Source organism: Notolepis coatsorum (assembly GCF_963971535.1).
Source record: "Notolepis coatsorum genome assembly, chromosome: 10".
Lineage (NCBI taxonomy): Eukaryota > Metazoa > Chordata > Actinopteri > Aulopiformes > Paralepididae > Notolepis > Notolepis coatsorum.
The window spans coordinates 86,390,343-86,418,119 of NC_140174.1; the positions used below are offsets into that span (position 1 = coordinate 86,390,343).

The 27,777-nt window shown below is 45.4% G+C and overlaps 1 protein-coding gene and 3 long non-coding RNA genes across 4 annotated transcripts in view; 1 reads left to right on the forward strand and 3 right to left on the reverse strand.

Moving 5' to 3' along the window:
• The window catches only part of cabcoco1 (ciliary associated calcium binding coiled-coil 1), a 45,856-nt gene extending 19,993 nt beyond the window's left edge, over positions 1-25,863 (forward strand). The window contains exon 7 of the mRNA XM_084322564.1: positions 25,548-25,863. Coding sequence (XP_084178690.1) covers positions 25,548-25,551 — 4 coding nt within the window. The 3' untranslated portion in view covers positions 25,552-25,863. The remainder of the gene's footprint in view (positions 1-25,547) is intronic.
• Positions 5,245-6,055, reverse strand: LOC311235194. Its single transcript, XR_014620143.1, has 3 exons — positions 5,937-6,055; positions 5,679-5,803; positions 5,245-5,291 (listed from the first exon to the last, which is right to left on the reverse strand). It is a non-coding gene; the product is annotated as an uncharacterized lncRNA (long non-coding RNA).
• LOC311235193 lies at positions 6,238-6,733 on the reverse strand. The gene is made up of 3 exons (XR_014620142.1): positions 6,711-6,733; positions 6,453-6,577; positions 6,238-6,315 (listed from the first exon to the last, which is right to left on the reverse strand). It is a non-coding gene; the product is annotated as an uncharacterized lncRNA (long non-coding RNA).
• Positions 7,005-7,594, reverse strand: LOC311235192. Its single transcript, XR_014620141.1, has 3 exons — positions 7,475-7,594; positions 7,217-7,341; positions 7,005-7,085 (listed from the first exon to the last, which is right to left on the reverse strand). It is a non-coding gene; the product is annotated as an uncharacterized lncRNA (long non-coding RNA).
• Positions 25,864-27,777: the final 1,914 nt, after the last annotated feature.

The following is a 27,777-nucleotide window of genomic DNA, read 5'->3' on the forward strand; positions in this document are numbered from 1 at the left end:
AAAAAATGCTCTGAATTTCGTAAAAGTCAGTCAAAGCTTACCAAAAGCACGAGCAGTGAACTCCAAGCCCACGTGACTGAACTCAAACTAGAAAGAAACAGACTAAGAAATGACGTAAAACTCCATGATAAAAACTGCAAAAAAAAATTTCATCAATGACAAAACTGAGGAAAACAAAAATAAACCACGTGAACTTTGGAAATTACTCAATAATCAACTAGGCTGCAGTAAAAAACTTAAAACCAGGTTCTCAAACATGAACATAAAGACGGACAACACGCTCATCACAGACAAACTGGATGTAGCCAATTACTTAAACACTTTCTTCACAAACATAGCCACAACACTGGTAAACAAACTACCCTCCCACTCAGGGCAGTATGGGGTAGAACACATAGCAGCATACTACAAGAACCTAGGCGTCCACAAAGACGATTTCAAACTGGAAATGGTAACTACAGATGAGGTACTCAATAAACTGAGCGCCCTCCAACCGAACAAGGCCACTGGCCATGACAACATCCCCTCCAAATTCCTTAGAGACTCAGCAGCCGCCATCACCCCAGTCATCACACACATAATAAACCTCTCCATAAAACAGGGACACGTCCCTAAGGACTTCAAAATAGCGAGAGTAACACCCCTGCACAAAAAGGGCAGCAAATTAGACCCAGGCAACTACCGCCCTGTTTCTATCCTTACATCCATCTCGAAAGTCATGGAAAAAATAGTATACGAACAGGTCGAAAAGTACCTTACGGATAAAAATCTAATCTACGAATTCCAATCTGGCTTCAGAACATCCCACTCCACTGACACATGCCTTCTCTATTTGAACGACCACATCAAGCAAGAGGTGGACGCGGGCAAATACTGCGGCATGGTCATGCTAAACCGTCAATCACACCATTCTGATTGACAAGCTAAAAGCAATTGGTTTTGATAGTTTATCAGTGAGCTGGATACAATCCTACCTGGAGGGGAGAGAACAGATGGTGGAGGTAAACGGTACCCTATCCCCCCCCCCCTCACAGTGAACTGTGGTGTTCCACAAGGAAGCATACTAGGACCACTACTGTTCCTAATTTATGCAAATGACATGTCGTCAGCTTGTGACTGCAACTTGTTCCTGTTTGCGGATGACTCAGCCCTGCTGGTCTCTGACAAGAACAAGTTACAGGTTGAAAAAACCCTCAGCTTGGAACTAGGCAAAATCTGCATATGGCTCGCCGACAACAAACTATCATTACACATGGGCAAAACAGAGTCCATTCTCTTCGGTTCAAATAACAAACTCAGCAAGACCGACGGCTTCTCAGTTACAGTGGGTGACAATATTGTCACAAGGAAAGATGAAATTACCTACCTGGGTTCCATCCTAGAGGCTAATCTTTCCTGTGACAAAATGGCATCCAATGTAATAAAAAAAGTCAATCAACAAACTCGATTCTTGTACCGGATCTCCTCCCTGGTAAACAAGAATACCCTGAAGACTCTGGCAGGAGCACTCATTCAAGGGTACTACGACTATGCTTGCACCTCATGGTACCAAAGCACCTCAAAGGCACTACCCAGGTGGCCAAAAAGTTCCGGCCCATTAATGGCCTGTATCCGGCAGGCCGGAAGAAATTAATCGGCCCAAGTCCGGTTGCCGGAATCGGCCAAGTAGGCGGCAATGACTGACTGGCCGATTCCGGCCCGAGTACACTGGGCCAGGTCCGGGGTTGCCGGAAGCGGTGAACGTCCTGAATTGCCGGAATTGGCCCAGTAGGCGGCAATGACTGACTGGCCGATTCCGGCCCGAGTACAAGCCTAGCCGACACTGCCAATGCAATACTGGTACTACACAGTAAATTCCACAGAGTACATTTGACTCAAACTGAGTAAAGAAATTTTACTCAGTTTGAGTGAAATGTACTCTGTTTGAGTCAGCGGAATTTACTGTGTACCCAGTATTCTGCCAGAGCTACTCCACTATCTGCCTATGACCGTACATTACCGGAAATACAGTAGGAAATGGTTGATTAGTAATACAATGCCACATATTTAAGGACCCTTCCCTTTACCAATGGAGTATTGGCATGTCCCTCATTGAAAAATTCAGAAGTTTACATGCCGTCTCCTACCTCACTGAAATATATTCTCAGTGTATATGCACATTGTACACAATATACATCATTCTGCAGTGGAACTCAAATGTCAAGTAAAGTAACAATTACCCCCATACATGCTACTTTTTCCAGTTAAAAATGACAACTTGAATAGATATTTAAACATTTATTAACAAAAAATATCACATCCTCCTCTCTGAACCCAACGACAAAGCCTCCAATGAAATTAACCCATTGTTCCCCTGCAACAGTCTTCTCCCACAGGGGATCTTTGCTTAAACACCTGCTATCAGAAGAATATAGACAGTCAGAAAAAAAGTTCACTGTTTACTACTTAAGTACATTTAAAAGTAGAAACTTTGACTTTTACTCAAGTGTGTACTTTCACTTAAACTTTCATGTTAGTCTAGCTTAGCACAATTTTTTAGGAGAATTAATACAAAAACCGAGTGATATTGCCGTTCAGTTGTAAATGAAAGCCTGCATTTAGTAAGACGTTGTTTATAAATGTCTTTTGGTTTGGTTATGAATGAATGACAGCATCTCTATAGCACAGCTCTATTACTAGGACATAAAGTGCTTTGGAATGACTGCATACATCTTTCACAACGGGTGGCCCCAGCAGGAATCAAACCCCTAACCGTGACAGTGTTAGTGCCATGCTCGGAGTGCCAAGCACAAGACCCCAATGTTATGCGGGGCTCTGCTCATAGGCGGGCGGCTCGTGGCGTGGCTCGTAGTCCTGGTAGTCCTGGTTGTAGAAGCAACCGTCGCCCTCCATGGAGCCCCCCCCTCCTCCCGCGTCACCCCAGCGAGGTGGCGGGTGGCAACCCTGACGGGGTGAGCCATGGTGGGGTGGCGGGGGGCCGGCAGGGGGAGGCCCCTGGGGCACCCCGGGAGGCGTGGGCATAGCCTTACGGACCACGGGGGAATAGGTGACGTGGGGGCGTGGCGTGGCGGGGGTCTGGGGGAGCTGTCGCCGGCCCCGGCGAGGCGTGCTGGTCCCCGACTTGGAGGGGACGGGACTTCCACTCACCAAACTACTGCCCTACACGAAAAGTGAAAAAGGCAAATAAAAAGAACGAACCACAAATTCAATGACAGAACGAAGACAGAAGAGAAGAGGATGAGATAGAGAGAGATGGGAGAGAGAGAGAAGAGAGAGAGAGAGGAGAGAAAGAAGGAAAGCAAGATAACAAAATACAACAAGAGCCACAGCAACAATAATAATAATTTTTAACAATAATTTGTGATGCCATCACACAAACTGGCATTTAAAGGGTTACAATTCAAAATGTATTGAATATGTGTTTTTATAAAAATTTTATACAATACTTTGTGATGCCCATCACAAACACTGGAATTTAAATGGTAAAAATTCAAACATTCCTGCACCAGAATGCAGGAAATTAAGTCTTTGTAAGAAAATAATGGTATTAGGAATACATTTGCCTCCTGCGTGAACTGTGCATAGCTGAATACTGTATTTTAACGTCGTCATATGGTGGTACTTGGAGAGCCAGCAACGTTCTCAGGTGGTACTTGGTGTAAAAAGTTTGAGACCAGGGTGAGGCCAGGCTATGGAGGGCTTTGAATGTGAGGAGTGTAGTGTTTTGAAGTTAATGCGTTCCTTGATCAGGAGCCAGTGGAGGGAGTAGAGGACAGGAGTGATGTGTTCGCGGGACCGGGCGTTAGTGAGGAGGCGGGCGGCTGAGTTTTGGACCATCTGCAGTTTATGGAGGGAGCGGGAGGTGATGCCAGTGAGGAGGGAGTTACAGTAGTCCAGGAGGGAGGAGATGAAGGCGTGTATGAGGGATTCAGCAGCAGGGGGTAGAGGCAGTGACGGATTTTGGCAATGTTGCGGAGGTGAAAATATGAAGTTTTGACAATGGAGCGGACATAAGGGTCAAATGAGAGGGTGGAGTCGAGGATGACACCGAGGTTGCGGACTAGGGGGGAGGGGGTGATGGTGGAGTCATTGATGGTGAGTGTGATGGGTAATACAATAATTTATACTGTAGCATTACAAACCATTTGACAGCCAGGTCCTGCACCTCCGTTCTTGTCCTCTAGGAGCCATCGCAGCATGGCCAAGACCTTCCTCATCCAGCATACTGTCCTTCTGAAGCTCTGAAGTCATTAGTGGCCATGAACCTAGAGAGAGAGAGAGAATACGTTAGTAGATAGTCTAAGGCCAGTGATTCTCAATATTATTTTGCATTTCTAGGACCTCTAATTTAGTCCATGTCATGCACATCTACATACAATATGCTGTAGCATTACAAACCATTTGACAGCCAGGTCCAGCACCTCTCTGTTCTTGTCCTCTAGGAGCCATCGCAGCATGGCCAAGACCTTCCTCATCCAGCATACTGTCCTTCTGAAGCTCTGAAGTCATTAGTGGCCATGAACCTAGAGAGAGAGAGAATACGTTAGTAGATAGTCTAAGGCCAGTGATTCTCAATATTATTTTGCATTTCTAGGACCTCTAATTTAGTCCACGTCATGCACATCTACATACAATATGCTGTAGCATTACAAACCATTTGACAGCCAGGTCCAGCACCTCTCCGTTCTTGTCCTCTAGGAGCCATCGCAGCATGGCCAAGACCTTCCTCATCCAGCATACTGTCCTTCTGAAGCTCTGAAGTCATTAGTGGCCATGAACCTAGAGAGAGAGAGAGAATACGTTAGTAGATAGTCTAAGGCCAGTGATTCTCAATATTATTTTGCATTTCTAGGACCTCTAATTTAGTCCACGTCATGCACATCTACATACAATATGCTGTAGCATTACAAACCATTTGACAGCCAGGTCCAGCACCTCTCCGTTCTTGTCCTCTAGGAGCCATCGCAGCATGGCCAAGACCTTCCTCATCCAGCATACTGTCCTTCTGAAGCTCTGAAGTCATTAGTGGCCATGAACCTAGAGAGAGAGAGAATACGTTAGTAGATAGTCTAAGGCCAGTGATTCTCAATATTATTTTGCATTTCTAGGACCTCTAATTTAGTCCACGTCATGCACATCTACATACAATATGCTGTAGCATTACAAACCATTTGACAGCCAGGTCCTGCACCTCCGTTCTTGTCCTCTAGGAGCCATCGCAGCATGGCCAAGACCTTCCTCATCCAGCATACTGTCCTTCTGAAGCTCTGAAGTCATTAGTGGCCATGAACCTAGAGAGAGAGAGAGAGAATACGTTAGTAGATAGTCTAAGGCCAGTGATTCTCAATATTATTTTGCATTTCTAGGACCTCTAATTTAGTCCACGTCATGCACATCTACATACAATATGCTGTAGCATTACAAACCATTTGACAGCCAGGTCCAGCACCTCTCCGTTCTTGTCCTCTAGGAGCCATCGCAGCATGGCCAAGACCTTCCTCATCCAGCATACTGTCCTTCTGAAGTCATTAGTGGCCATGAACCTAGAGAGAGAGAGAGAGAATACGTTAGTAGATAGTCTAAGGCCAGTGATTCTCAATATTATTTTGCATTTCTAGGACCTCTAATTTAGTCCACGTCATGCACATCTACATACAATATGCTGTAGCATTACAAACCATTTGACAGCCAGGTCCAGCACCTCTCCGTTCTTGTCCTCTAGGAGCCATCGCAGCATGGCCAAGACCTTCCTCATCCAGCATACTGTCCTTCTGAAGCTCTGAAGTCATTAGTGGCCATGAACCTAGAGAGAGAGAGAGAATACGTTAGTAGATAGTCTAAGGCCAGTGATTCTCAATATTATTTTGCATTTCTAGGACCTCTAATTTAGTCCACGTCATGCACATCTACATACAATATGCTGTAGCATTACAAACCATTTGACAGCCAGGTCCAGCACCTCTCCGTTCTTGTCCTCTAGGAGCCATCGCAGCATGGCCAAGACCTTCCTCATCCAGCATACTGTCCTTCTGAAGCTCTGAAGTCATTAGTGGCCATGAACCTAGAGAGAGAGAGAATACGTTAGTAGATAGTCTAAGGCCAGTGATTCTCAATATTATTTTGCATTTCTAGGACCTCTAATTTAGTCCACGTCATGCACATCTACATACAATATGCTGTAGCATTACAAACCATTTGACAGCCAGGTCCTGCACCTCCGTTCTTGTCCTCTAGGAGCCATCGCAGCATGGCCAAGACCTTCCTCATCCAGCATACTGTCCTTCTGAAGCTCTGAAGTCATTAGTGGCCATGAACCTAGAGAGAGAGAGAGAGAGAATACGTTAGTAGATAGTCTAAGGCCAGTGATTCTCAATATTATTTTGCATTTATAGGACCTCTAATTTAGTCCACGTCATGCACATCTACATACAATATGCTGTAGCATTACAAACCATTTGACAGCCAGGTCCAGCACCTCTCCGTTCTTGTCCTCTAGGAGCCATCGCAGCATGGCCAAGACCTTCCTCATCCAGCATACTGTCCTTCTGAAGCTCTGAAGTCATTAGTGGCCATGAACCTAGAGAAAGAGAGAGAATACGTTAGTAGATAGTCTAAGGCCAGTGATTCTCAATATTATTTTGCATTTCTAGGACCTCTAATTTAGTCCACGTCATGCACATCTACATACAATATGCTGTAGCATTACAAACCATTTGACAGCCAGGTCCAGCACCTCTGTTCTTGTCCTCTAGGAGCCATCGCAGCATGGCCAAGACCTTCCTCATCCAGCATACTGTCCTTCTGAAGTCATTAGTGGCCATGAACCTAGAGAGAGAGAGAGAGAATACGTTAGTAGATAGTCTAAGGCCAGTGATTCTCAATATTATTTTGCATTTCTAGGACCTCTAATTTAGTCCACGTCATGCACATCTACATACAATATGCTGTAGCATTACAAACCATTTGACAGCCAGGTCCAGCACCTCTCTGTTCTTGTCCTCTAGGAGCCATCGCAGCATGGCCAAGACCTTCCTCATCCAGCATACTGTCCTTCTGAAGCTCTGAAGTCATTAGTGGCCATGAACCTAGAGAGAGAGAGAATACGTTAGTAGATAGTCTAAGGCCAGTGATTCTCAATATTATTTTGCATTTCTAGGACCTCTAATTTAGTCCACGTCATGCACATCTACATACAATATGCTGTAGCATTACAAACCATTTGACAGCCAGGTCCAGCACCTCTCCGTTCTTGTCCTCTAGGAGCCATCGCAGCATGGCCAAGACCTTCCTCATCCAGCATACTGTCCTTCTGAAGCTCTGAAGTCATTAGTGGCCATGAACCTAGAGAGAGAGAGAGAATACGTTAGTAGATAGTCTAAGGCCAGTGATTCTCAATATTATTTTGCATTTCTAGGACCTCTAATTTAGTCCACGTCATGCACATCTACATACAATATGCTGTAGCATTACAAACCATTTGACAGCCAGGTCCAGCACCTCTCCGTTCTTGTCCTCTAGGAGCCATCGCAGCATGGCCAAGACCTTCCTCATCCAGCATACTGTCCTTCTGAAGCTCTGAAGTCATTAGTGGCCATGAACCTAGAGAGAGAGAGAATACGTTAGTAGATAGTCTAAGGCCAGTGATTCTCAATATTATTTTGCATTTCTAGGACCTCTAATTTAGTCCATGTCATGCACATCTACATACAATATGCTGTAGCATTACAAACCATTTGACAGCCAGGTCCTGCACCTCCGTTCTTGTCCTCTAGGAGCCATCGCAGCATGGCCAAGACCTTCCTCATCCAGCATACTGTCCTTCTGAAGCTCTGAAGTCATTAGTGGCCATGAACCTAGAGAGAGAGAGAGAATACGTTAGTAGATAGTCTAAGGCCAGTGATTCTCAATATTATTTTGCATTTCTAGGACCTCTAATTTAGTCCAATATTTAGCATATTTAGCCACTATGCTACGCACTATGCAAGCTTATACTGTAACGTTAGATGAAAGAATGGTGGTAATATATAGCTCAGTCAATCACCAAACACAGCCAAATTTGCGATATATAACAGGTGAAACGATAAACGGGCACTTACTTTTATATCATTGACTACAATCTGAATGTTACAGGATGGATCCCACATAAATTAAATAACTATTGACGTTAACTTTCAAATGAGTGAACTCTGACTGAACTTCAACCGTCGTACTATCTTCACAACCAGCGTCTTGTGACAGTCCCCTAAATCTCCCAGAAATCAAATTTTAAATACACAGGAATAAATCCTGTAACAGTGTTTGCTACAATGAAATTATATATTTTATAATTAAATTAAGCCATGGAAGATCTGTGCAGCGTGATATGCATTGGTTAGCTATAACGTCAGTATTCTGCAGTGGCCTGCTAGCTGCTAGCAGTGCTACTGTATGTAGCACTTGTGTCACCTACTTTTCACACTATAAGCCCCACCTGAATGATAGCCAGTTAGCAGCTCCGGGTACAGTAGGTACCCCAACGTTAGCTCTCATAACGTTAGCCAGTTAGCAGCTCCAGGTACAGTATGTACCAACGTTAGCTCTCATAGTCATAACGTTAGCAGCTCCGGGTACAGTAGGTACCAACGTTAGCTCTCATAGTCATAACGTTAGTCAGTTAGCAGCTCCGGGTACAGTATAGGTACCAACGTTAGCTCTCATAGTCATACCGTTAGCCAGTTAGCAGCTCTGGTAGTTTACAGATCCCGCCAGTTTCATAATATCGAGCTAATAACGTTACAGTAGTCACTGAAAACACAGACTAAACAGCACTAATTTATATCAGCGGCACGCATTACTTATAAATAATAAAATATATGTGTTGCACAATTACCTGAGGAGAAGATGCAACAGTTGCTCACGACGTGGTGCAGGCTCTGTCTGTAACGCGCTTCAATTCAAATGTCAAACCGGGATCCCCCACAATGCAACACATCAGTGTTGCCAGATTTGAGAGTCTGCCTTCATCTGATAAACCTTTGATAATAATGGGCGGTTCGGATATTGTTAATCCGATCTGGCAACCATGCTCTTCCTTGTTTCTCCGGACAGACTGACCACAGTTTTGATTGATTGATTGAAAACTTTGTTAACAGATTGCAGAATGGGTACAATACAGTACAGCTCAATACATACAATTGTTAAGGGCATGCAGACCAGAGAAAGACGTTCGTCTTGTTTACATCAGGGACCCCCATTTTCAATTCATCATAACATGACATGTGACATATAGATAGACACTTCTATACATTTATGACATACCAGATTTGCAAATACAGTAGGCCTACTGTTTGTGATACAAAAAGAGTCTAGAAAAGAGAGTATATATTTGACGTAGAACCGTACATTATAGGTGGGGAGGGTGGGTTGGGTAGGAGGGGTGGGTGGGGGACACTGTACAACTGCACAAGCACAACTGGTAAACAAACTACCCTCCCACTCAGGGCAGTATGGGGTAGAACACATAGTAGCATACTACATGAACCTAGGCGTCCACAAAGACGACTTCAAACTGGAAATAGTAACTACAGATGAGGTACTCAAAAAACTGAGCGCCTTCCAACCAAACAAGGCCACTGGCCATGACAACATCCCCTCCAAATTCCTCAGAGACTCAGCAGCAGCCATCACCCCAGTCATCACACACATAATAAACCTCTCCATAAAACAGGGACACGTCCCCAAGGACTTCAAAATTGCGAGAGTAACACCCCTGCACAAAAAGGGCAGCAAATTAGACCCGGGTAACTACCGCCCTGTTTCTATCCTTACATCCATCTCGAAAGTCATGGAAAAAATAGTATACGAACAGATCGAAAAGTACCTCGCGGAAAAAAATCTAATCTACGAATTCCAATCTGGCTTCAGAACATCCCACTCCACTGACACATGCCTTCTCTACTTGAACGACCACATCAAACAAGAGGTGGACGCGGGCAAATACTGCGGCATGGTCATGCTGGACCTACAAAAGGCCTTCGACACTGTCAATCACACCATTCTGATTGACAAGCTAAAAGCAATTGGTTTTGATAGTTTATCAGTGAGCTGGATACAATCCTACCTGGAGGGGAGGGAACAGATGGTGGAAGTAAACGGTACCCTATCCCCCCCCCTCACAGTGAGCTGTGGTGTTCCACAAGGAAGCATACTAGGACCGCTACTATTCCTAATTTATGCAAATGACATGTCGTCAGCTTGTGACTGCAACTTGTTCCTGTTTGCGGACGACTCAGCCCTGCTGGTCTCTGACGAGAACAAGTTACAGGTTGAAAAAGCCCTCAGCTCGGAACTAGGCAAAATCTGCATATGGCTCGCCGACAACAAACTATCATTACACATGGGCAAAACAGAGTCCATTCTCTTCGGTTCAAATAACAAACTCAGCAAGACCGACGGCTTCTCGGTTACAGTGGGTGACAATATTATCACAAGGAAAGATGAAATTACCTACCTGGGTTCCATCCTAGAGGCTAATCTTACCTGTGACAAAATGGCATCCAATGTAATAAAAAAAAGTCAACCAACGAACGCGATTCTCCTCTCTGGTAAACAAGAATACCCTGAAGACTCTAGCAGGAGCACTCATTCAAGGGTACTACGACTATGCTTGCACCTCATGGTACCAAAGCACCTCAAAGGCACTAAAAAACAAATTACAAACATCTCAAAACAAGCTAGTCAGACTACTACTTGACCTGACTCCTAGAACCCACCTCACCCCTGCCCACTTTGACAACCTAGGATGGCTTAGAGTAGACGACAGAGTACAGCAACTTGCAATGGGCCTGGTCTACAAGATACACTACGCGACCAAGGTACCCATGTACATGTCAAAATACTTCCCAAAGGTCAGTGAATACCACGATCACAACACCAGAGGGAGCTCCACAAATCATGTAAAACCCAGATTCGGCTCAAACAAGGGACTAAACACGTTTCGCAATTATGCCACATCAATGTGGAACGCCCTACCTAAAGCTGTAAAGGAATGTGAATCACTACCCACCTTCAAAAACACTCTCAAAAAACACCTACGTGAGACTGCAATTCGAAACTGGCCCCTACAAATGTCCTAACCTAGTTGTACAGTAAATGACCAAGTAAGGCTTTGTCAATATTCCAATGTACAGTGTAAAATGTGTGTGTGTCCCCTTCCCAACCCCCCCCCCCCCCCCCCCACCTCCAATGTACAGCCCTCACCCAACCCACCCAACCCCACCCCACCCAACCAACCTCCTCCAATGTACAGTTTCTATGCCAAATGTATATACACTCCTTTTCTGGACACTTTTGTATCACAAACAGTACTGTATTTGCAAATCTGATATGTCATAAATGTATAGATGTAGCAGTACTGTCTATCTGTATGTCATGTATGTCATATATGTTATGATGAATTGAAAATGGGGGACCCTGATGTAAACAAGACGAAAGTCTTTCTCTGGTCTGCATCCCCTTAACAATTGTATGTATTGAGCTGTACTGTACTGTACCCATTCTGCAATCTGTTAATAAACTTTTCAATCAATCAATCAACAACTGTACATTGGAATATTGACAAAACCATGTTTGGTACTTTACTGTACATTGGAGGGGGTTGGGTTAGGACATTTACAGGGGCCAGTTTCGAATTGCAGTCTCCCGTAGGTGTTCTTTGAGAGTGTTTTGAAAGTGGGTAGTGATTCACATTCCTTTACATCTTTGGGTAGGGCGTTCCACATTGATGTGGCATAATTGCGAAACGTGTTTAGTCCCTGTTTGAGCCGAATCTGGGTTTAACATGATTTGTGGAGCTCCCATGGTGTTGTGGTCGTGGTATTCACTGACCTTTGGGAAGTATTTTGACATGTACACATATACCTTGGTCATGTATGTATCTTGTAGACAGGCCCATTGCAAGTTGCTGTACTCTGTCGTCTACTCTAAGCCATCCTAGGTTGTCACGTGGGCAGGGGCGAGGTGGGTTCTAGAAGTAAGGTCAAGCAGTAGTCTGACCAGTTTGTTTTGAGATGTTTGTGTAGCAGGGTGGATTATCCCTACTTTATGAGATGTACACTGTCACCAGGTAGGGGGGAACGCAGCAGATCTGAGTCCAACTGAATCCCCGACTTTAGTGCAGGAGTGGAGCTTTAGCAGAGGGAGTGGATGGGGCCTATGATTTACTAACCTAGGTGTAGTGCGCTGGTCCAGCTTTAACAAATTATCTCTGTATCTTTTCAATGTAAATAATAAAGTAACCTCACAAAGATACTAATCTAATTATCTTTAAAGTGCACATTCCGAATAAAGAATTTCAATATATATCGTACTTTACGTTATTTTCATTTTTACGTTAATATTATTATTGTTATTATTGTTATTATTGTTATTATTATTATTATTATTATTATTATTATTATTATTATTATTATTATTATTATTATTATTATTATTATTATTATTATTATTATTATTATTATTATTATTATTATTATTATTATTATTATTATTTTTTTTTTTTTTTTTTTTTTTTTTTTAAACATTGATCTTAACTGATCACTGACTTTATTGCTTTTATCGTTATATATGCCTATGTTTGTGTACAGCACTTTGAGCTACATGACATGTATGAAAGGTGCTTTATAAATACTTACTTACTTACTTACTTACTTACTTACTTACTTACTTACTATGCAGTGAGCTGCTGGTTAAAGGCATTAACCACGTATTGTTGGAGACTCGTGTGACTTGGAGACTCGTGTGACTTGGAGACTTGTGTGACTTGGAGACTCGTGTGACTTGTGTGACTTGGAGACTTGTGTGACTTGGAGACTCGTGTGACTTGGAGACTTGTGTGACTTGGAGACTTGTGTGACTTGGAGACTTGTGTGACTTGGAGACTCGTGTGACTTGGAGACTTGTGTGACTTGGAGACTCGTGTGACTTGGAGACTTGTGTGACTTGGAGACTCGTGTGACTTGTGTGACTTGGAGACTCGTGTGACTTGGAGACTCGTGTGACTTGGAGACTTGTGTGACTTGGAGACTCGTGTGACTTGTGTGACTTGGAGACTTGTGTGACTTGGAGACTCGTGTGACTTGGAGACTTGTGTAACTTGTGTGACTTGGAGACTCGTGTGACTTGGAGACTTGTGTGACTTGGAGACTCGTGTGACTTGTGTGACTTGGAGACTTGTGTGACTTGGAGACTCGTGTGACTTGGAGACTTGTGTGACTTGGAGACTCGTGTGACTTGTGTGACTTGGAGACTTGTGTGACTTGGAGACTCGTGTGACTTGGAGACTTGTGTGACCTGGAGACTCGTGTGACTTGGAGACTCTTGTGACTTGGAGACTCGTGTGACTTGTATGACTTGGAGACTCGTGTGACTTGGAGACTTGTGTGACTTGGAGACTCGTGTGACTTGGAGACTCGTGTGACTTGGAGACTTGTGTGACATGGAGACTCGTGTGACTTGTGTGACTTGGAGACTTGTGTGACTTGGAAACTCGTGTGACTTGGAGACTTGTGTGACTTGGAGAGACTCGTGTGACTTGGAGACTTGTGTGACCTGGAGACTCGTGTGACTTGGAGACTTGTATGACTTGGAGACTCGTGTGACTTGGAGACTTGTGTGACTTGGAGACTCGTGTGACTTGGAGACTTGTGTGACCTGGAGACTCGTGTGACTTGTGTGACTTGGAGACTTGTGTGACTTGGAGACTCGTGTGACTTGGAGACTTGTGTGACCTGGAGACTCGTGTGACTTGGAGACTCTTGTGACTTTGAGACTCGTGTGACTTGTGTGACTTGGAGACTCGTGTGACTTGGAGACTTGTGTGACTTGGAGACTCGTGTGACTTGGAGACTTGTGTGACTTGGAGACTCATGTGACTTGTGTGACTTGGAGACTTGTGTGACTTGGAGACTCATGTGACTTGGAGACTTGTGTGACCTGGAGACTCGTGTGACTTGGAGACTCTTGTGACTTGTGTGACTTGGAGACTTGTGTGACTTGGAGACTCGTGTGACTTGGAGACTTGTGTGACCTGGAGACTCGTGTGACTTGGAGACTCTTGTGACTTGGAGACTCATGTGACTTGTGTGACTTGGAGACTCGTGTGACTTGTGTGACTTGGAGACTTGTGTGACTTGGAGACTCATGTGACTTGTGTGACTTGGAGACTTGTGTGACTTGGAGACTCGTGTGACTTGTGTGACTTGGAGACTCGTGTGACTTGTGTGACTTGGAGACTCATGTGACTTGTGTGACTTGGAGACTCGTATGACTTGGAGACTCGTGTGACTGTAGGCTAGCTAAGCTGCATGTTAGCCTAGCACAATGAATGGAAGCGGACATGACTGGGTAGCCGTCGGGAGAGGTGTTAGTTGGACAATGCCTAGGCTAACCAGTCATGCCCGCTTCCATTCATTGTGCTAAGCTAGGCTATCATTGTGCTAAGACTGAGCGAATTTTCCAAAATGTTGGCGTGTTCCTTTAAACTGTATAAAGTTAGCTGTATTGTCTATAAAACACTTAATATTTCATTAGATGATATGTGTACTTATATAAGCAGATACTTTTCTGCAGAAATGTTGTGCCTCTAATTTAATGTGTTTCAGATGTACTCATGTATGGGATGCATGACTTTCATGTTCAGTTTTACTGTAAAAGGTAATGTACAATTAGCAATTCTGTATATTGGGCTAAACCTTTCTGAAGCAGAGACTTAGTTAGTAGCTCCCCTGTTAGCCTCTTTAGCTCCCCTGTTAGCTCCCCTGTTAGCCTCTTTAGCTGCGGCTGTTAGCTCCCCTGTTAGCTCTCCTGTTAGCCTCTTTAGCTCCCCTGTTAGCTCCCCTGTTAGCCTCTTTAGCTGCGGCTGTTAGCTCCCCTGTTAGCTCCCCTGTTAGCCTCTTTAGCTCCCCTGTTAGCTCTCCTGTTAGCCTCTTTAGCTCCCCTGTTAGCTCCCCTGTTAGCCTCTTTAGCTGCGGCTGTTAGCTCCCCTGTTAGCTCCCCTGTTAGCCTCTTTAGCTCCCCTGTTAGCTCTCCTGTTAGCCTCTTTAGCTCCCCTGTTAGCTCCCCTGTTAGCCTCTTTAGCTGCGGCTGTTAGCTCCCCTGTTAGCTCCCCTGTTAGCCTCTTTAGCTCCCCTGTTAGCTCTCCTGTTAGCCTCTTTAGCTCCCATGTTAGCTCCCCTGTTAGCCTCTTTAGCTGCGGCTGTTAGCTCCCCTGTTAGCCTCTTTAGCTCCCCTGTTAGCTCTCCTGTTAGCCTCTTTAGCTCCCCTGTTAGCCTCTTTAGCTGCGGCTGTTAGCTCCCCTGTTAGCTCCCCTGTTAGCCTCTTTAGCTCCCCTGTTAGCTCCCCTGTTAGCCGAATCTGGGTTTAACATGATTTGTGGAGCTCCCTGTGTTGTGGTCGTGGTATTCAATGACCTTTGGGAAGTATTTTGACAGCTTGGTCGTGTAGTGTATCTTGTAGACCAGGCCCATTGCAAGTTGCTGTACTCTGTCGTCTACTAGCCATCCTAGGTTGTCAAAGTGGGCAGGGGTGAGGTGGGTTCTAGGAGTAAGGTCAAGCAGTAGTCTGACCAGTGTGTTTTGTTATGTTTGTGTAGCAGGGTGGATTCCCTACTTTATGAGAGTAGATGTACACACTGTCACCAGCGGTAGGGGGGAACGCAGCAGATCTGAGTCCAACTGAATCCCAGACTTTAGTGCAGGAGTAGAGCTTTAGCAGAGGGAGTGGATGGGGCCTAGGATTTACTAACCTAGGTGTAGTGTGCTGGTCCAGCTTTAACAAATTATCTCTGTATCTTTTCAATGTAAATAATAAATCAGTAACCAGTATTGTTATGTTAGCGTATGGCTGCGGTTAAAGGCCTTAACCACAGTTGTTATGTTAGCTACTGAGCTGCTGGTTAAAGGCCTTAACTAGTGTTGTTATGTTAGCTACTGAGCTGCTGCAGGCCTTAACCACAGTAGTATGTTAGCTATGAGCTGCTAACTATAGAGGCCATAACCACAGTATTACATATACTCTTGTTAGCTTTATGAGGCTACATCAACACGCTCCTATGAGTGCAGCATATGTTAGCTTAATGAGGCTACATCAACATCCTATGAGTGCAGCTATAATGTTAGCTTTATGAGGCTCTGCCCCCCCCCCTCCACTCCTCTAACACCCACCTCGCTCTGCCCCCCCCCCCCTCCACTCCTCTAACATTTTATTTATTAATTTTATTATTATTATTTTATTTGTTGCCATTAAAATAATAGGCAAGCATAGGGCTAAAACATTTTCATAAACAATAATATAATTTTTTGTTATTTGGTTATAATAAGGGCTTTTCTATGCATTTGTCTGATTGATTGATTGATTGATTGATTGATTGAAAGCTTTATTGACAGACTGCAGAGTGGGTACAGTACAGCTGTATTCACTTGTTGCGGTGGTCTCAACGGAACAATTTTGATTGACAGTCGATTCTGCCAATCACACCGCTTGACTGAAACTTCGGCTCTTCCCCGGCAACCATTGCCGGGCCAGAGCCGGTTTATCTTTGGCGAGCCCGAGTCGGCTCTGCCCCGGCAACCATTGCCGGGCCAGAGCCGGCTTATCTTTGGCGAGCCCGAGTCGGCTCTGCCCCGGCAACCATTGCCGGGCCAGAGCCGGTTTATCTTTGGTGAGTGTCAGGAATGGAGGTACTGTAGGTGAGTTCCAATGGGTGAAGGCAATCACAGAGACGGAGAGTGTTTACTCTTGAACAGGTTCGACTTTAATAGTAAGAACACAAGAGTAATTTCTAAGAGAGATAAATGCTAAATAGTACAGGCAGGAAATAAGGTAAATAGGAGCTTATTGGAGGTCCAGAGTTGAACCGTCCGCGTTTTCCCCGAACACAATTAGTGAAGACCTGATAATGAACAAGCAGAAGACAGGTAGGTTACATAGACACCAAATACCAACATTCCACACACACCCCCGTGACAGCCAATCAGGAACCACCCCTAAGTGACAGCACTAATTGACAGGGAAAGGACAGGTGACAAGCCCAGTGACATATGCCAGGAATGTGGGTGGTCACCGCCCTCAGTCGGTGTCCAGAACGTAACAGTACCCTCCCCCGACGAACGGCACCAGACGTTCACCTAGGAGCCTCGGGATTCAGCCGCCGGAAATCAACGATCAGGCTGGGATCTAAAATATCCCTTTGAGGCACCCAAGTACGCTCTTCTATCCCGTACCCCTCCCAATCCACCAAGAACTGAAACCCCCTACCCCTCCGCCTACAACCCAGTATCCTCCGCACCGTGTAAATGGGTTGACCGCCAATAAACCGGGGCGGAGGAACCACAGGCAGTGGCGGGGCCAAGGGCGATGAGAGGTGGAATGGCTTCAACAGGGACACATGAAACGTCGGATGAACCCTCATAGAGCTCGGAAGTCGTAGCTTGTAAGCCACTGGATTAACCCGATGAATCACTTTAAATGGTCCTATAAAGCGAGGAGCCAGCTTCTTGGATTCCACCCGGAGAGGGAGATCCCGGGTGGAAAGCCAAACCCGCTGCCCTGGACGGTAAACTGGAGCCGGACGACGCTTACGGTTAGCTTGCCGTTGGGTACTAACCGAAACCTTCTGTAGCATCTCAAGACCCCCTCCAAATCCTGGTTGACCCGCTCCGTCTGCCCGTTCGACTGCGGATGGAACCCAGATGACAGACTGACAGAGGCGCAGAGGCCGGCGGCAAACGGCTTCCAGAACCTGGAGGCGAACTGAGGACCCCGGTCCGACACGATATCCACTGGCAGCCCGTGGACCCGAAAGACATGCTGTATAACTAAATCAGCAGTCTCCCGGGCCGATGGAAGCTTGGGGAGAGGGACAAAGTGAGCCGCCTTAGAGAACCGATCCACCACCACCAAAATGGTGGTGAACCCGTCCGAAAGGGGAAGACCAGAAATAAAGTCCAGAGATATGTGTGACCAGGGTCGTTTAGGAATAGGAAGTGGTCGGAGGAGACCCGCCGGTGCCCGTCGAGAGGTCTTACTACGTGCGCACACCGGACAGGCCGCCACAAAGGAACGCATATCCCCCTCCACTGTCGGCCACCAGAACCTCCTACGGATAAATTCCAGGGTCCTGGTTGCCCCTGGGTGGCTGGTGACGGATGACGCATGTGCCCACTGTAGCAAGCGTGAGCGCGCCGCCTTGGGAACATACGACCGTCCCGGAGGACCCCCACCCGGATCGGGCTCCCGCGTTAGCGCCGACCTTACCACCCTCTCTATGCCCAAAGACACGGGTGCCAAAATCAAGGCCGGTGGAATAATGGGATGGGGCTGCTCCTCCCGACCAGGAAGATCAAACTGGCGCGACAAAGTGTCAGGTTTGATATTCTTGGAGCCGGGTCTATAGGAGATGGTAAATCGAAATCGTGTGAAGAACAACGTCCACCTGGCCTGGCGAGCGTTAAGGCGTTTAGCCCCTTGGATGTAAGCCAAGTTCTTATGATCAGTCCAAACAATGAAAGGATGTGTCGCCCCCTCTAACCAATGTCTCCACTCCTCCAGTGCCAATTTGATCGCCAATAACTCCCGATTACCCACGTCGTAATTACGCTCGGCTGGTGACAGACGGCGAGAGAAAAAAGCACACGGGTGCACTTTCCCATCCTTTAAGCATCTCTGAGAGAGCACCCCCCCCCACCGCAATGTCAGAGGCATCCACCTCCACAATGAACGGAACCTCTGCGTCATGGCGGATCAATACAGGAGCGGATGTAAATCGACGTTTAAGATCGCAGAAGGCCGACTCTGCCCTAGGCGACCATTCAAAGCCAGGGAGAGAGGACTTAGTGAGAGCTGTTAATGGATTGGCTAAGGCGCTAAAGTTGCGAATAAAGCGCCTGTAAAAATTTGCAAAGCCCAAAAACCGTTGTAACCCCTTGAGCGACGAAGGCCGTGGCCAGTCCAAAACTGCACTCACCTTGGCTGGATCCATGCGCAGATCGCCCTTTGTCAACACAAAGCCCAGGAAGGACACGGTGTCAGTGTGAAACACACACTTCTCAGCCTTAACGAATAGTTGATGCTTGAGGAGATGGTCTAGCACCTCCCGAACGTGCAGTTGGTGTTGCACCATATCGCGAGAAAAAATCAGAATATCATCTAAGTAAACAAACACCGACACCCCAATCAAGTCCTGCAGCACGTCGTTAACTAGGGCTTGGAAGACTGCCGGAGCATTAGCCAAACCAAAGGGCATGACCAAATACTCATAGTGCCCATTGGGTGTGTTAAATGCAGTCTTCCACTCGTCTCCTTCTCTAATCCTGACCAGATTGTATGCATTACGTAAGTCAAGTTTAGAAAATACCTGTGCCCCCTGTAAGCACTCAAAGGCCGTGTCCATGAGAGGTAAAGGATATCGGTTCTTGATGGAAATGTCATTCAATCCCCTATAATCAATGCACGGGCGCTGATCCCCATCTTTCTTATCAACAAAGAAGAAGCCAGCGCCGGCAGGGGAAGTGGCCGGGCGTATGTGCCCCGCAAGCAATGCCTCCTCTATGTAGGTGTTCATGGCCAAGGTTTCGGGGCGTGAGAGAGAGAACATTCGCCTGCGAGGCGGGGAGGTACCGGGTAGAAGATTAATGGGACAGTCGTATGATCTATGAGGCGGAAGTGCTTTAGCACGCGTTTTGCTAAAAACGTCCGCCAGGTCCCAATAGATCTCAGGCACCCCTATCAAATCGGGATTAGAGGGTAGATCAGAATCTGCCACGCTCCCCACTATCCTGGAGAAAGAGGGAGGAGACAAAAGGGAAGAGGGGGGGGAAGACAAGGGTTTGGGTAAACTCCCGCTGACGATCGACTTGACGTCGGCCGCCGTTGAGAGTTCGCCCGTGCTCCAATTAATAATATGAACACGTGATGACAACCAGGGATGACCCAACACCATGACAGAATAGGGGGAAAAGATGACAAAAAATGTAACCCATTCCCACTCCCCACCCGCCACCCGGATGTGTAATGGAACCGTGCGCTGGGTGACGCTCCCACTGCCCAGGGACCGACCGTCCAGGGCGTAAACCGCTAAGGGAACCCCTAAATCCTCCACTGGGGTTCCCCACTCCTTCACCAATCCCACGTGAATAAAATTGCCCGCCGCCCCTGAGTCAATGAGAGCCTTAGTTCCCCTAATGTCACCCCCACAGTTGATCGCCACCTCAAAAAATGTACGTGAATCAGTGGGCTTGGCAGGAATGAGCCCACCTGCTGGCGCTTTCTCGAAGCCTGACGGCGCACCTTCTATTCCCGACTGGCGCCGAGCTGATACAGCCTAGACCCGACAGCTGCCGAAGCGGTGACCGGTGCGACCGCACCGGAAACAGCGTCGCTCTTTGATGAAGCGCTGCCTCTCGTCGTCCGAGAGCGACAGCGCTCCAAGCTGCATGGATTCATCACCCAGTGGCCCACTCGTATAATGCATGGATGTATCAACACGAGGAGAAGAAGGAAAACATACCTGGGTGTTGTTGACACGCTCCTTCTCCCTCTCCTGGTGCCGATTGTCCATCTTGATGGTGGTGTTGATCAGCACTTCCAGCTGCTCGGGGATCTCACGCGCGGAGAGCGCATCTCGCATCCGCGCTGAGAGTCCCCTGACGAACAGAACCACGCAGACGTTCTCCGACCAAGCTGTCTCCCGAGCCAAGATCCGAAAATTGATAGCGTAAGCTGCGACCGTGCGGAGAAGACGACCGCCAGCCTCGAAGATCGAGAGTACCCGGGAAGTATCGAATACTCTTCTCTACTCCCGGGTAAAGGCGTCCAGACTGTCGCAGATTATCGCTCCCGCCTCTAATTCCGCCGTAGCCCAGGAGAGAGCTTGACCGGTGAGTAGCGTGATAATATATGCTACCTGTGCTATCTCCGATGGAAATGATCGTGGTTGCAGCCGGAAAACGAGTAGACACTGGGTGATGAATTCCCGACATCCATCCGGTGATCCATCAGAGCGAGCGGGCGCCTGCAGTCGTGGCTCGTGGGACCGTTCCTGGACCCCGAACACCCCCGACTCTCCTCTGCGTGGACCGCTGCTTCTCCCGTCGCCAACTGAACTCCAGCCACTCCTTCTTGGGCTTGTCGGGCTGTGGCCAACGCCGGCTGCGCCACCGCTTGGGATGAGCCGACGATCCCGTTGAGTCGGACTAACTCGGCGCTGACCAGCTGTTGATGTTCTTCCATCCGCTCCTGGGCCGCCCTCTGCGCCTGGAGCATCTCCATGATTGCCTCCATGGAACTCTGATGGTCAGGTCTTCTGTCAGGAATGGAGGTAGGTGAGTTCCAATGGGTGAAGGCAATCACAGAGACGGAGAGTGTTTACTCTTGAACAGGTTCGACTTTAATAGTAAGAACACAAGAGTAATTTCTAAGAGAGATCAATGCTAAATAGCACAGGCAGGAAATAAGGTAAATAGGAGCTTATTGGAGGTCCAGAGTTGAACCGTCCGCGTTTTCCCCGAACGCAATTAGTGAAGACCTGACAATGAACAAGCAGAAGACAGGTAGGTTACATAGACACCAAATACCAACATTCCACACACACCCCCGTGACAGGGAAAGGACAGGTGACAAGCCCAGTGACATATGCCAGGAATGTGGGTGGTCACCGACCTCAGTCGGTGTCCAGAACGTAACAGGCGAGCCCGAGTCGGCTCTGCCCCGGCAACCAGAGCCAGGCCAGAGCCGGTTTATCTTTGGCGAGCCCGAGTCGGCTCTGCCCCGGCAACCAGAGCCGGGCCAGAGCCGGTTTATCTTTGGCGAGCCGAGGCGGCTCTGGCACGGCAACCATTACCGGGACAGATCCGGCTCATCGTTGGCGTGCCGTGCCGGACATGTGCCGAGTGTGCCGACCGGTAGCCGGAATCGGGCCGAGTATGCTGGCCACCTGGGTATAAAAACCAAATTACAAACATCTCAAAACAAACTAGTCAGACTACTGCTTGACCTGACTCCTAGAACCCACCTCACCCCTGCACACTTTGCCAACCTAGGATGGCTTAGAGTAGACGACAGAGTACAGCAACTTGCAATGGGCCTGGTCTACAAGATACACGGCCAAGGTACCCATGTACATGTCAAAATACTTCCCAAAGGTCAGTGAATACCACGATCACAACACCAGAGGGAGCTCCACAAATCATGTAAAACCCAGATTCGGCTCAAACAAGGGACTAAACACGTTTCGCAATTATGCCACAACAATGTGGAACGCCCTACCCAAAGCTGTAAAGGAATGTGAATCACTACCCACCTTCAAAAACACTCTCAAAGAACACCTACGGGAGACTGCAATTCAAAACTGGCCCCTACAAATGTCCTAACCCAGTTGTACAATAAAGACCAAGCATGGCTTTGTCAGTATTCCAATGTACCCAACCCCCCCCCCCCCCCCCCACCTCCAATGTACAGCCCCACCCAACCCCACCCCACCTACCCAACCTCCTCCAATGTACAGTTTCTATGTCAAATGTAGGTCAGTATTCCAATGTACAGTGCCCCCCCCCCTACCCAACCCCCCCCCCCCCACCTCCAATGTACAGCCCCACCCCACCTACCCAACCTCCCCCAATGCACAGTTTCTATGTCAAATGTATATACACTCTTTTTCTGGATTTTTTTAGTATCACAAACAGTACTGTATTTGAAAATCTGGTATGTCATAAATGTATAGATGTAGCAGTACTGTCTATCTGTATGTCGTGTGTGTCATATGATGAATTGAAAATGGAGGACCCTGATGGAAACAAGACGAAAGTCTTTCTCAGGTCTGCATCCTCTTAACAATTGTATGTATTGAGCTGTACTGTACTGTACCCATTCTGCAATCTGTTAATAAACGTTTCAATCAATCAATCAATCAATCAATCAAACACTTTATAATAACACTCAGTTATAAGACCTTTATAAGGTATTTGTAGATAATGAACTAATCATGAACAAATCATTTATATACATTTGTAAATTATTATTAAATAATTTATAACTATTTGTATAACATTTATAAATTAGTTCTACAGTATTTATAACTCATTAACAACATTGTTTGTACTTGATTTGTTCATCATTAAATAATGTTGTTTAATGTGTAGTAACACATTTGTTGATGCTTTGAAAAATGGATATGAAAAAACGACTATACTGTATCATTTGCAGATGCTATTGTGTGCCCTAATCTGAAGTGAAGACTATTCATCATTCATTCATCATTAACAAATGTCTAATAGTTTGTTAAATATTTGTTGACTTTTTCATCACGTTACAAATGTTGTAGACAGCTTTCGGATCCACCCTTCTTTGTGATATAAAACAGTGACAGAATTAGGGTTATAGATAAATGCAATTTTATTAGCACAAACAAAGCAACAACCAATAAACATTGTTTATAATAAAAAGAAAAAGAGTCTCTTTTGACACGCCATATACATGTAACCTGGGGGACACTAGGACCCAGGAGTATGTAGAGGAAGTCACTTGAGACTTGAAAGTTGAAGGTTCACGTTTGTTCTCGTCAGTTTGAATGGAGCTACATGTTATACTAGCAGAGCCAATGAATTTATGCTGCCCCATGTTTTTAAGGTATGAGCAGGCTAAACACCCCTTTTGTTGGTAAATCTATTCCATCATTTCCGACCTACAACTTAATAGTCCTATATTCTGTGTAGACGTACTTGATGTGGTGGGCTCTAACGTTACATATTTGAATGATGTGTTTGTTCCTAATGTGTGCTCAGTATATTGCGGTATGTGATGATGACACAAGGGTAATAATTATTTGTATTTTCAGGCTGTATCGGCGCCTATACAGCCTGAAAATACAAATAATTATTACCCTCATGTAGCATACACACGTCGGCCCACATACATATACTGAGCGCACATTAGCCAGCCAGCAACTGCGTTCACAGGAATGAGGAAAGGTCCAACCACATCAAGTACGTCTACACAAAATATAGGACTATTAAGTTGTAGGTCGGAAATGATGGAATAGATTTACCAACAAAAAGGGTGTTTAGCCTGCTCATACCTTAAAAGCGTGGGGCAGCATAAATTAATTGGCTCTGCTAGTATAACGTGTAGCTCCATTCAAACTGACGAGAACAAACGTGAACTTTCAACTTTCAAGTCTCAAGTGACTTCCTCTACTGTACATACTCCTGGGTCCTAGTGAGGTTACATGTATATGGCGTGTCAAAAGAGACTCTTTTTCTTTTTCTTATAAACAATGTTTATTGGTTGTTGCTTTGTTTGTGCTAATAAAATTGCATTTATCTATAACCCTAATTCTGTGACAGTTTTATGTCACAAAGAAGGGTGGATCCGAAAGCTGTCTACAACATTTGTAACGTGATGAAAAAGTCAACAAATATTTAACAAACTATTAGACATTTGTTAACACTCAAAGACCACCCGCATTTCATTGTATACTTGTATGCCGTGACAAATAAATCTCTTGACTTGACTTGACTTGAAAGCAATTACCAGACTTGTCTTTTCATGTTTAACAAATGATTTGTTAAGACATTCATAAAACATCTATAAATCATTTGCAGGTGCTATTGTGTGCCCTAATCTGAAGTGAAGACTATTCATAATTCATTCATCATTAATGATGAATAGGCTTCACTTTAGATTAGGGCACACAATAGCATCTGCAAATGATTTATAAATGTTTTATGAATGTCTTAACATATCATTTGTTGAACATGAACAAAAAAGTTTAGGTACAGTATAGTCGTTTTTTTCATATCCATTTTTCAAAGCATCTACAAATGTGTTACTACACATTAAACAACATTATTTAATGATGAACAAATCAAGTACAAACAATGTTGTTAATGAGTTATAAATAATGTAGAACTCATTTGTAAATGTTATACAAATATAGTTATAAATGATTTAATAATAATTTACGAATGTATATAAATTAGGGATGTCCGATATTATCGGCCTACCGATATTATCGGCCGATATCTGCATTAAAATGTGATATCGGAAAATATCGGTATCGTTTTTTTTTTTTTTTTTTTTTTTTTTAACATTTCTATAGAAATGATGTCCAATATTATCGGCCTACCGATATTATCGGCCACTATCGGCATTAATATGTGATATCGGTTGATATCGGTATCGGAAATTAAGAGTTGGACAATATCGGTATATCGGTATCGGTAAAAAAGCCAATTTCGAGCATCCCTAATATAAATGATTTGTTCATGATTAGTTCATTATCTACAAATACCTTATAAAGGTCTTATAACTGAGTGTTATTATAAAGTGTTACCAATACCTGTATAAAACATTATACACCATGTATATTATACAATACCTGTATAAGACATTATACAACATGTATATTATACAATACCTGTATAGAACATTATACACCATGTATATTATACAATACCTGTATAAGACATTATACACCATGTATATTATACAATAATCATAAGCAGTTTTTCGAACAGGTGATGCAGGAAGATGCAGGCGAGCTGCAGAACCTGGAGGTAAACTTCCTGTGTCCAGAACGGCTGACCAACCAAGGCCCTTCCTGTGTCCAGGACGGCTGACCAACCAAGTCACTTCCTGTGTCCAGGACGGCTGACCAACCAAGTCACTTCCTGTGTCCAGGACGGCTGACCAACCAATTCACTTCCTGTGTATCCAGGACGCGTCTTCTTTAAAGGCAGCCCAAGAGTCCTTCCGCGTTTCTCTGATTGGCCGCAACGCCCATGTGACCGCGGCAGCGCGAGAGAGCGGCAGTGCGGAAATAGGCTGCATTCTATTGCCATGCTCTGCGACAAACTCTAACCTTAACCAACTCCTTAACAATGCCTAAACTTAACCCTAACCTTAACCAACTCCGAAACAATGCCTAAACTTAACCCTAACCTTAACCAACTCCGAAACAATGCCTAAACTTAACCCGAACCTTAACCAACTCCGAAACAATGCCTAAACTTAACCCGAACCTTAACCAACTCCGAAACAATGCCTAAACTTAACCCGAACCTTAACCAACTCCGAAACAATGCCTAAACTTAACCCTAACCTTAACCAACTCCGAAACAATGCCTAAACTTAACCGGCGAAAGAATGCACGGTAAAAAAAAAGAAAAAGGGATTCGAACTTGTCACCAACGCACCGCAGGTTCCACAGCAAGGCGGCGAGCGAGTTGAGCTAACTGTCGATGTTAAAAGAGGGGGGATTACGGCTGCATAATGCCGCGGCAGAGCTCCGCGGCAGACGTGCGGCGGCGTTGTCACGTGGGGCGTCGCGGGCAATCAGAGAAACGCGGAAGGACTCTTGGGCTGCCTTTAAAGAAAAGGCATCCAGGACGACTGACCAACCAAGTCACTTCCTGTGTGTCCAGGACGGCTGACCAACCAAGTCACTTCCTGTGTGTCCAGAACGGCTGACCAACCAAGTCACTTCCTGTGTCCAGAACGGCTGCTTCTTAGAAACTCAGTAGCACTGACTTTACTGCCATTGGATCCTGTTGTTACTAAGTAAGATCTGTTTGGTAAGATCTGTTTCTAAAAAGAGCAATAATAACCGTGATATACATGCTTTGAGATGTTTTCCTTTATTAAAACAGCAGCATGGGGGGCGGGGTACAGGTAGGGTAGGTACATAGATAATAAAATAATAGACCATAGAACAAAGTATCTGTTCGCCTGCTGCTCCCTCCTTCCCACCTCCACCCATGAACAATATCCCTCCACCCATGAACAATAGTCCTCCACTCATGAACTATGCTCCTCACTCTGTACCTCCCCCTGCTGGACATTCATCCGAACTTCCCCTTATCTCCCTCATGCATACCCTCCTGGTGCACTGGTGGATCTTTAATGTCTACATGTCTCTCTGTGCCCTTCCCCTGCTACTTTGTCTCTTGTTCCCCTGTTAATTGTTATGTTCCTTGTTTATTAGTTCCTTGTGTAGTTGTATGATTGTTATGTTACTCTGTCTAGTGTTCAGTTATTTCTTGTGTGTTCCTTCCTGGTTGTCTCACCCCATGTGCGTCTCATTTAGCTAATTTCCCTGCTGTCTCTTTAGTGTTAATTGTTACCCCTATATCTGGTGTGTGTTCCCTACCCTTGTTGTCGGTTCATTGTTGGGTTTCCCTACTAGTGTTTGTTTGCTTGTGTTTTGGTGTCCTTGCTGTTTGCTGTTCCTCGTTCCTTGTTCATGTTCTGGTCTCCAGTGTTTCTAGTAAGTTTCCTAGTGTTATTTTGTTTGTTCCACCCTTCTTTGTTTTCGTGTAAAGTTTGTCTAGTTTGTTAGGGTTTTATTTGTAGTCAGTTTGTTCATGTTTTTCCTTGCCTGCCTTGCAGTGATTTTGTTTGTGCTTTTGGGACTTGCTCTCATTTATGAGATTTATTCTTTGTTTTTGTATTTTGCCCTCTGCCAGCCATTGCTGTGCTATCCTGGTTTTTGCTCAGTAAAGCATTATACTTTTGACATTTCACCCCTGGCTCCTTGTCTCGATATTGCCTATTGCCTCTACTCGTCCTGTTTGCATTTGGGTCCTCCGCCAACACACCAATCCCTAACAGTATCCAAGGTATTTCTACAAAGATATAAAAAGGACGTTGATGTAGACTGCTCATTTTGTCAACTCGTTCCAACTAGTTCTGTAATTTATTTTGGCAAGATGTCTGTACATTCATTTCCCAATACATTGATTCAGATTG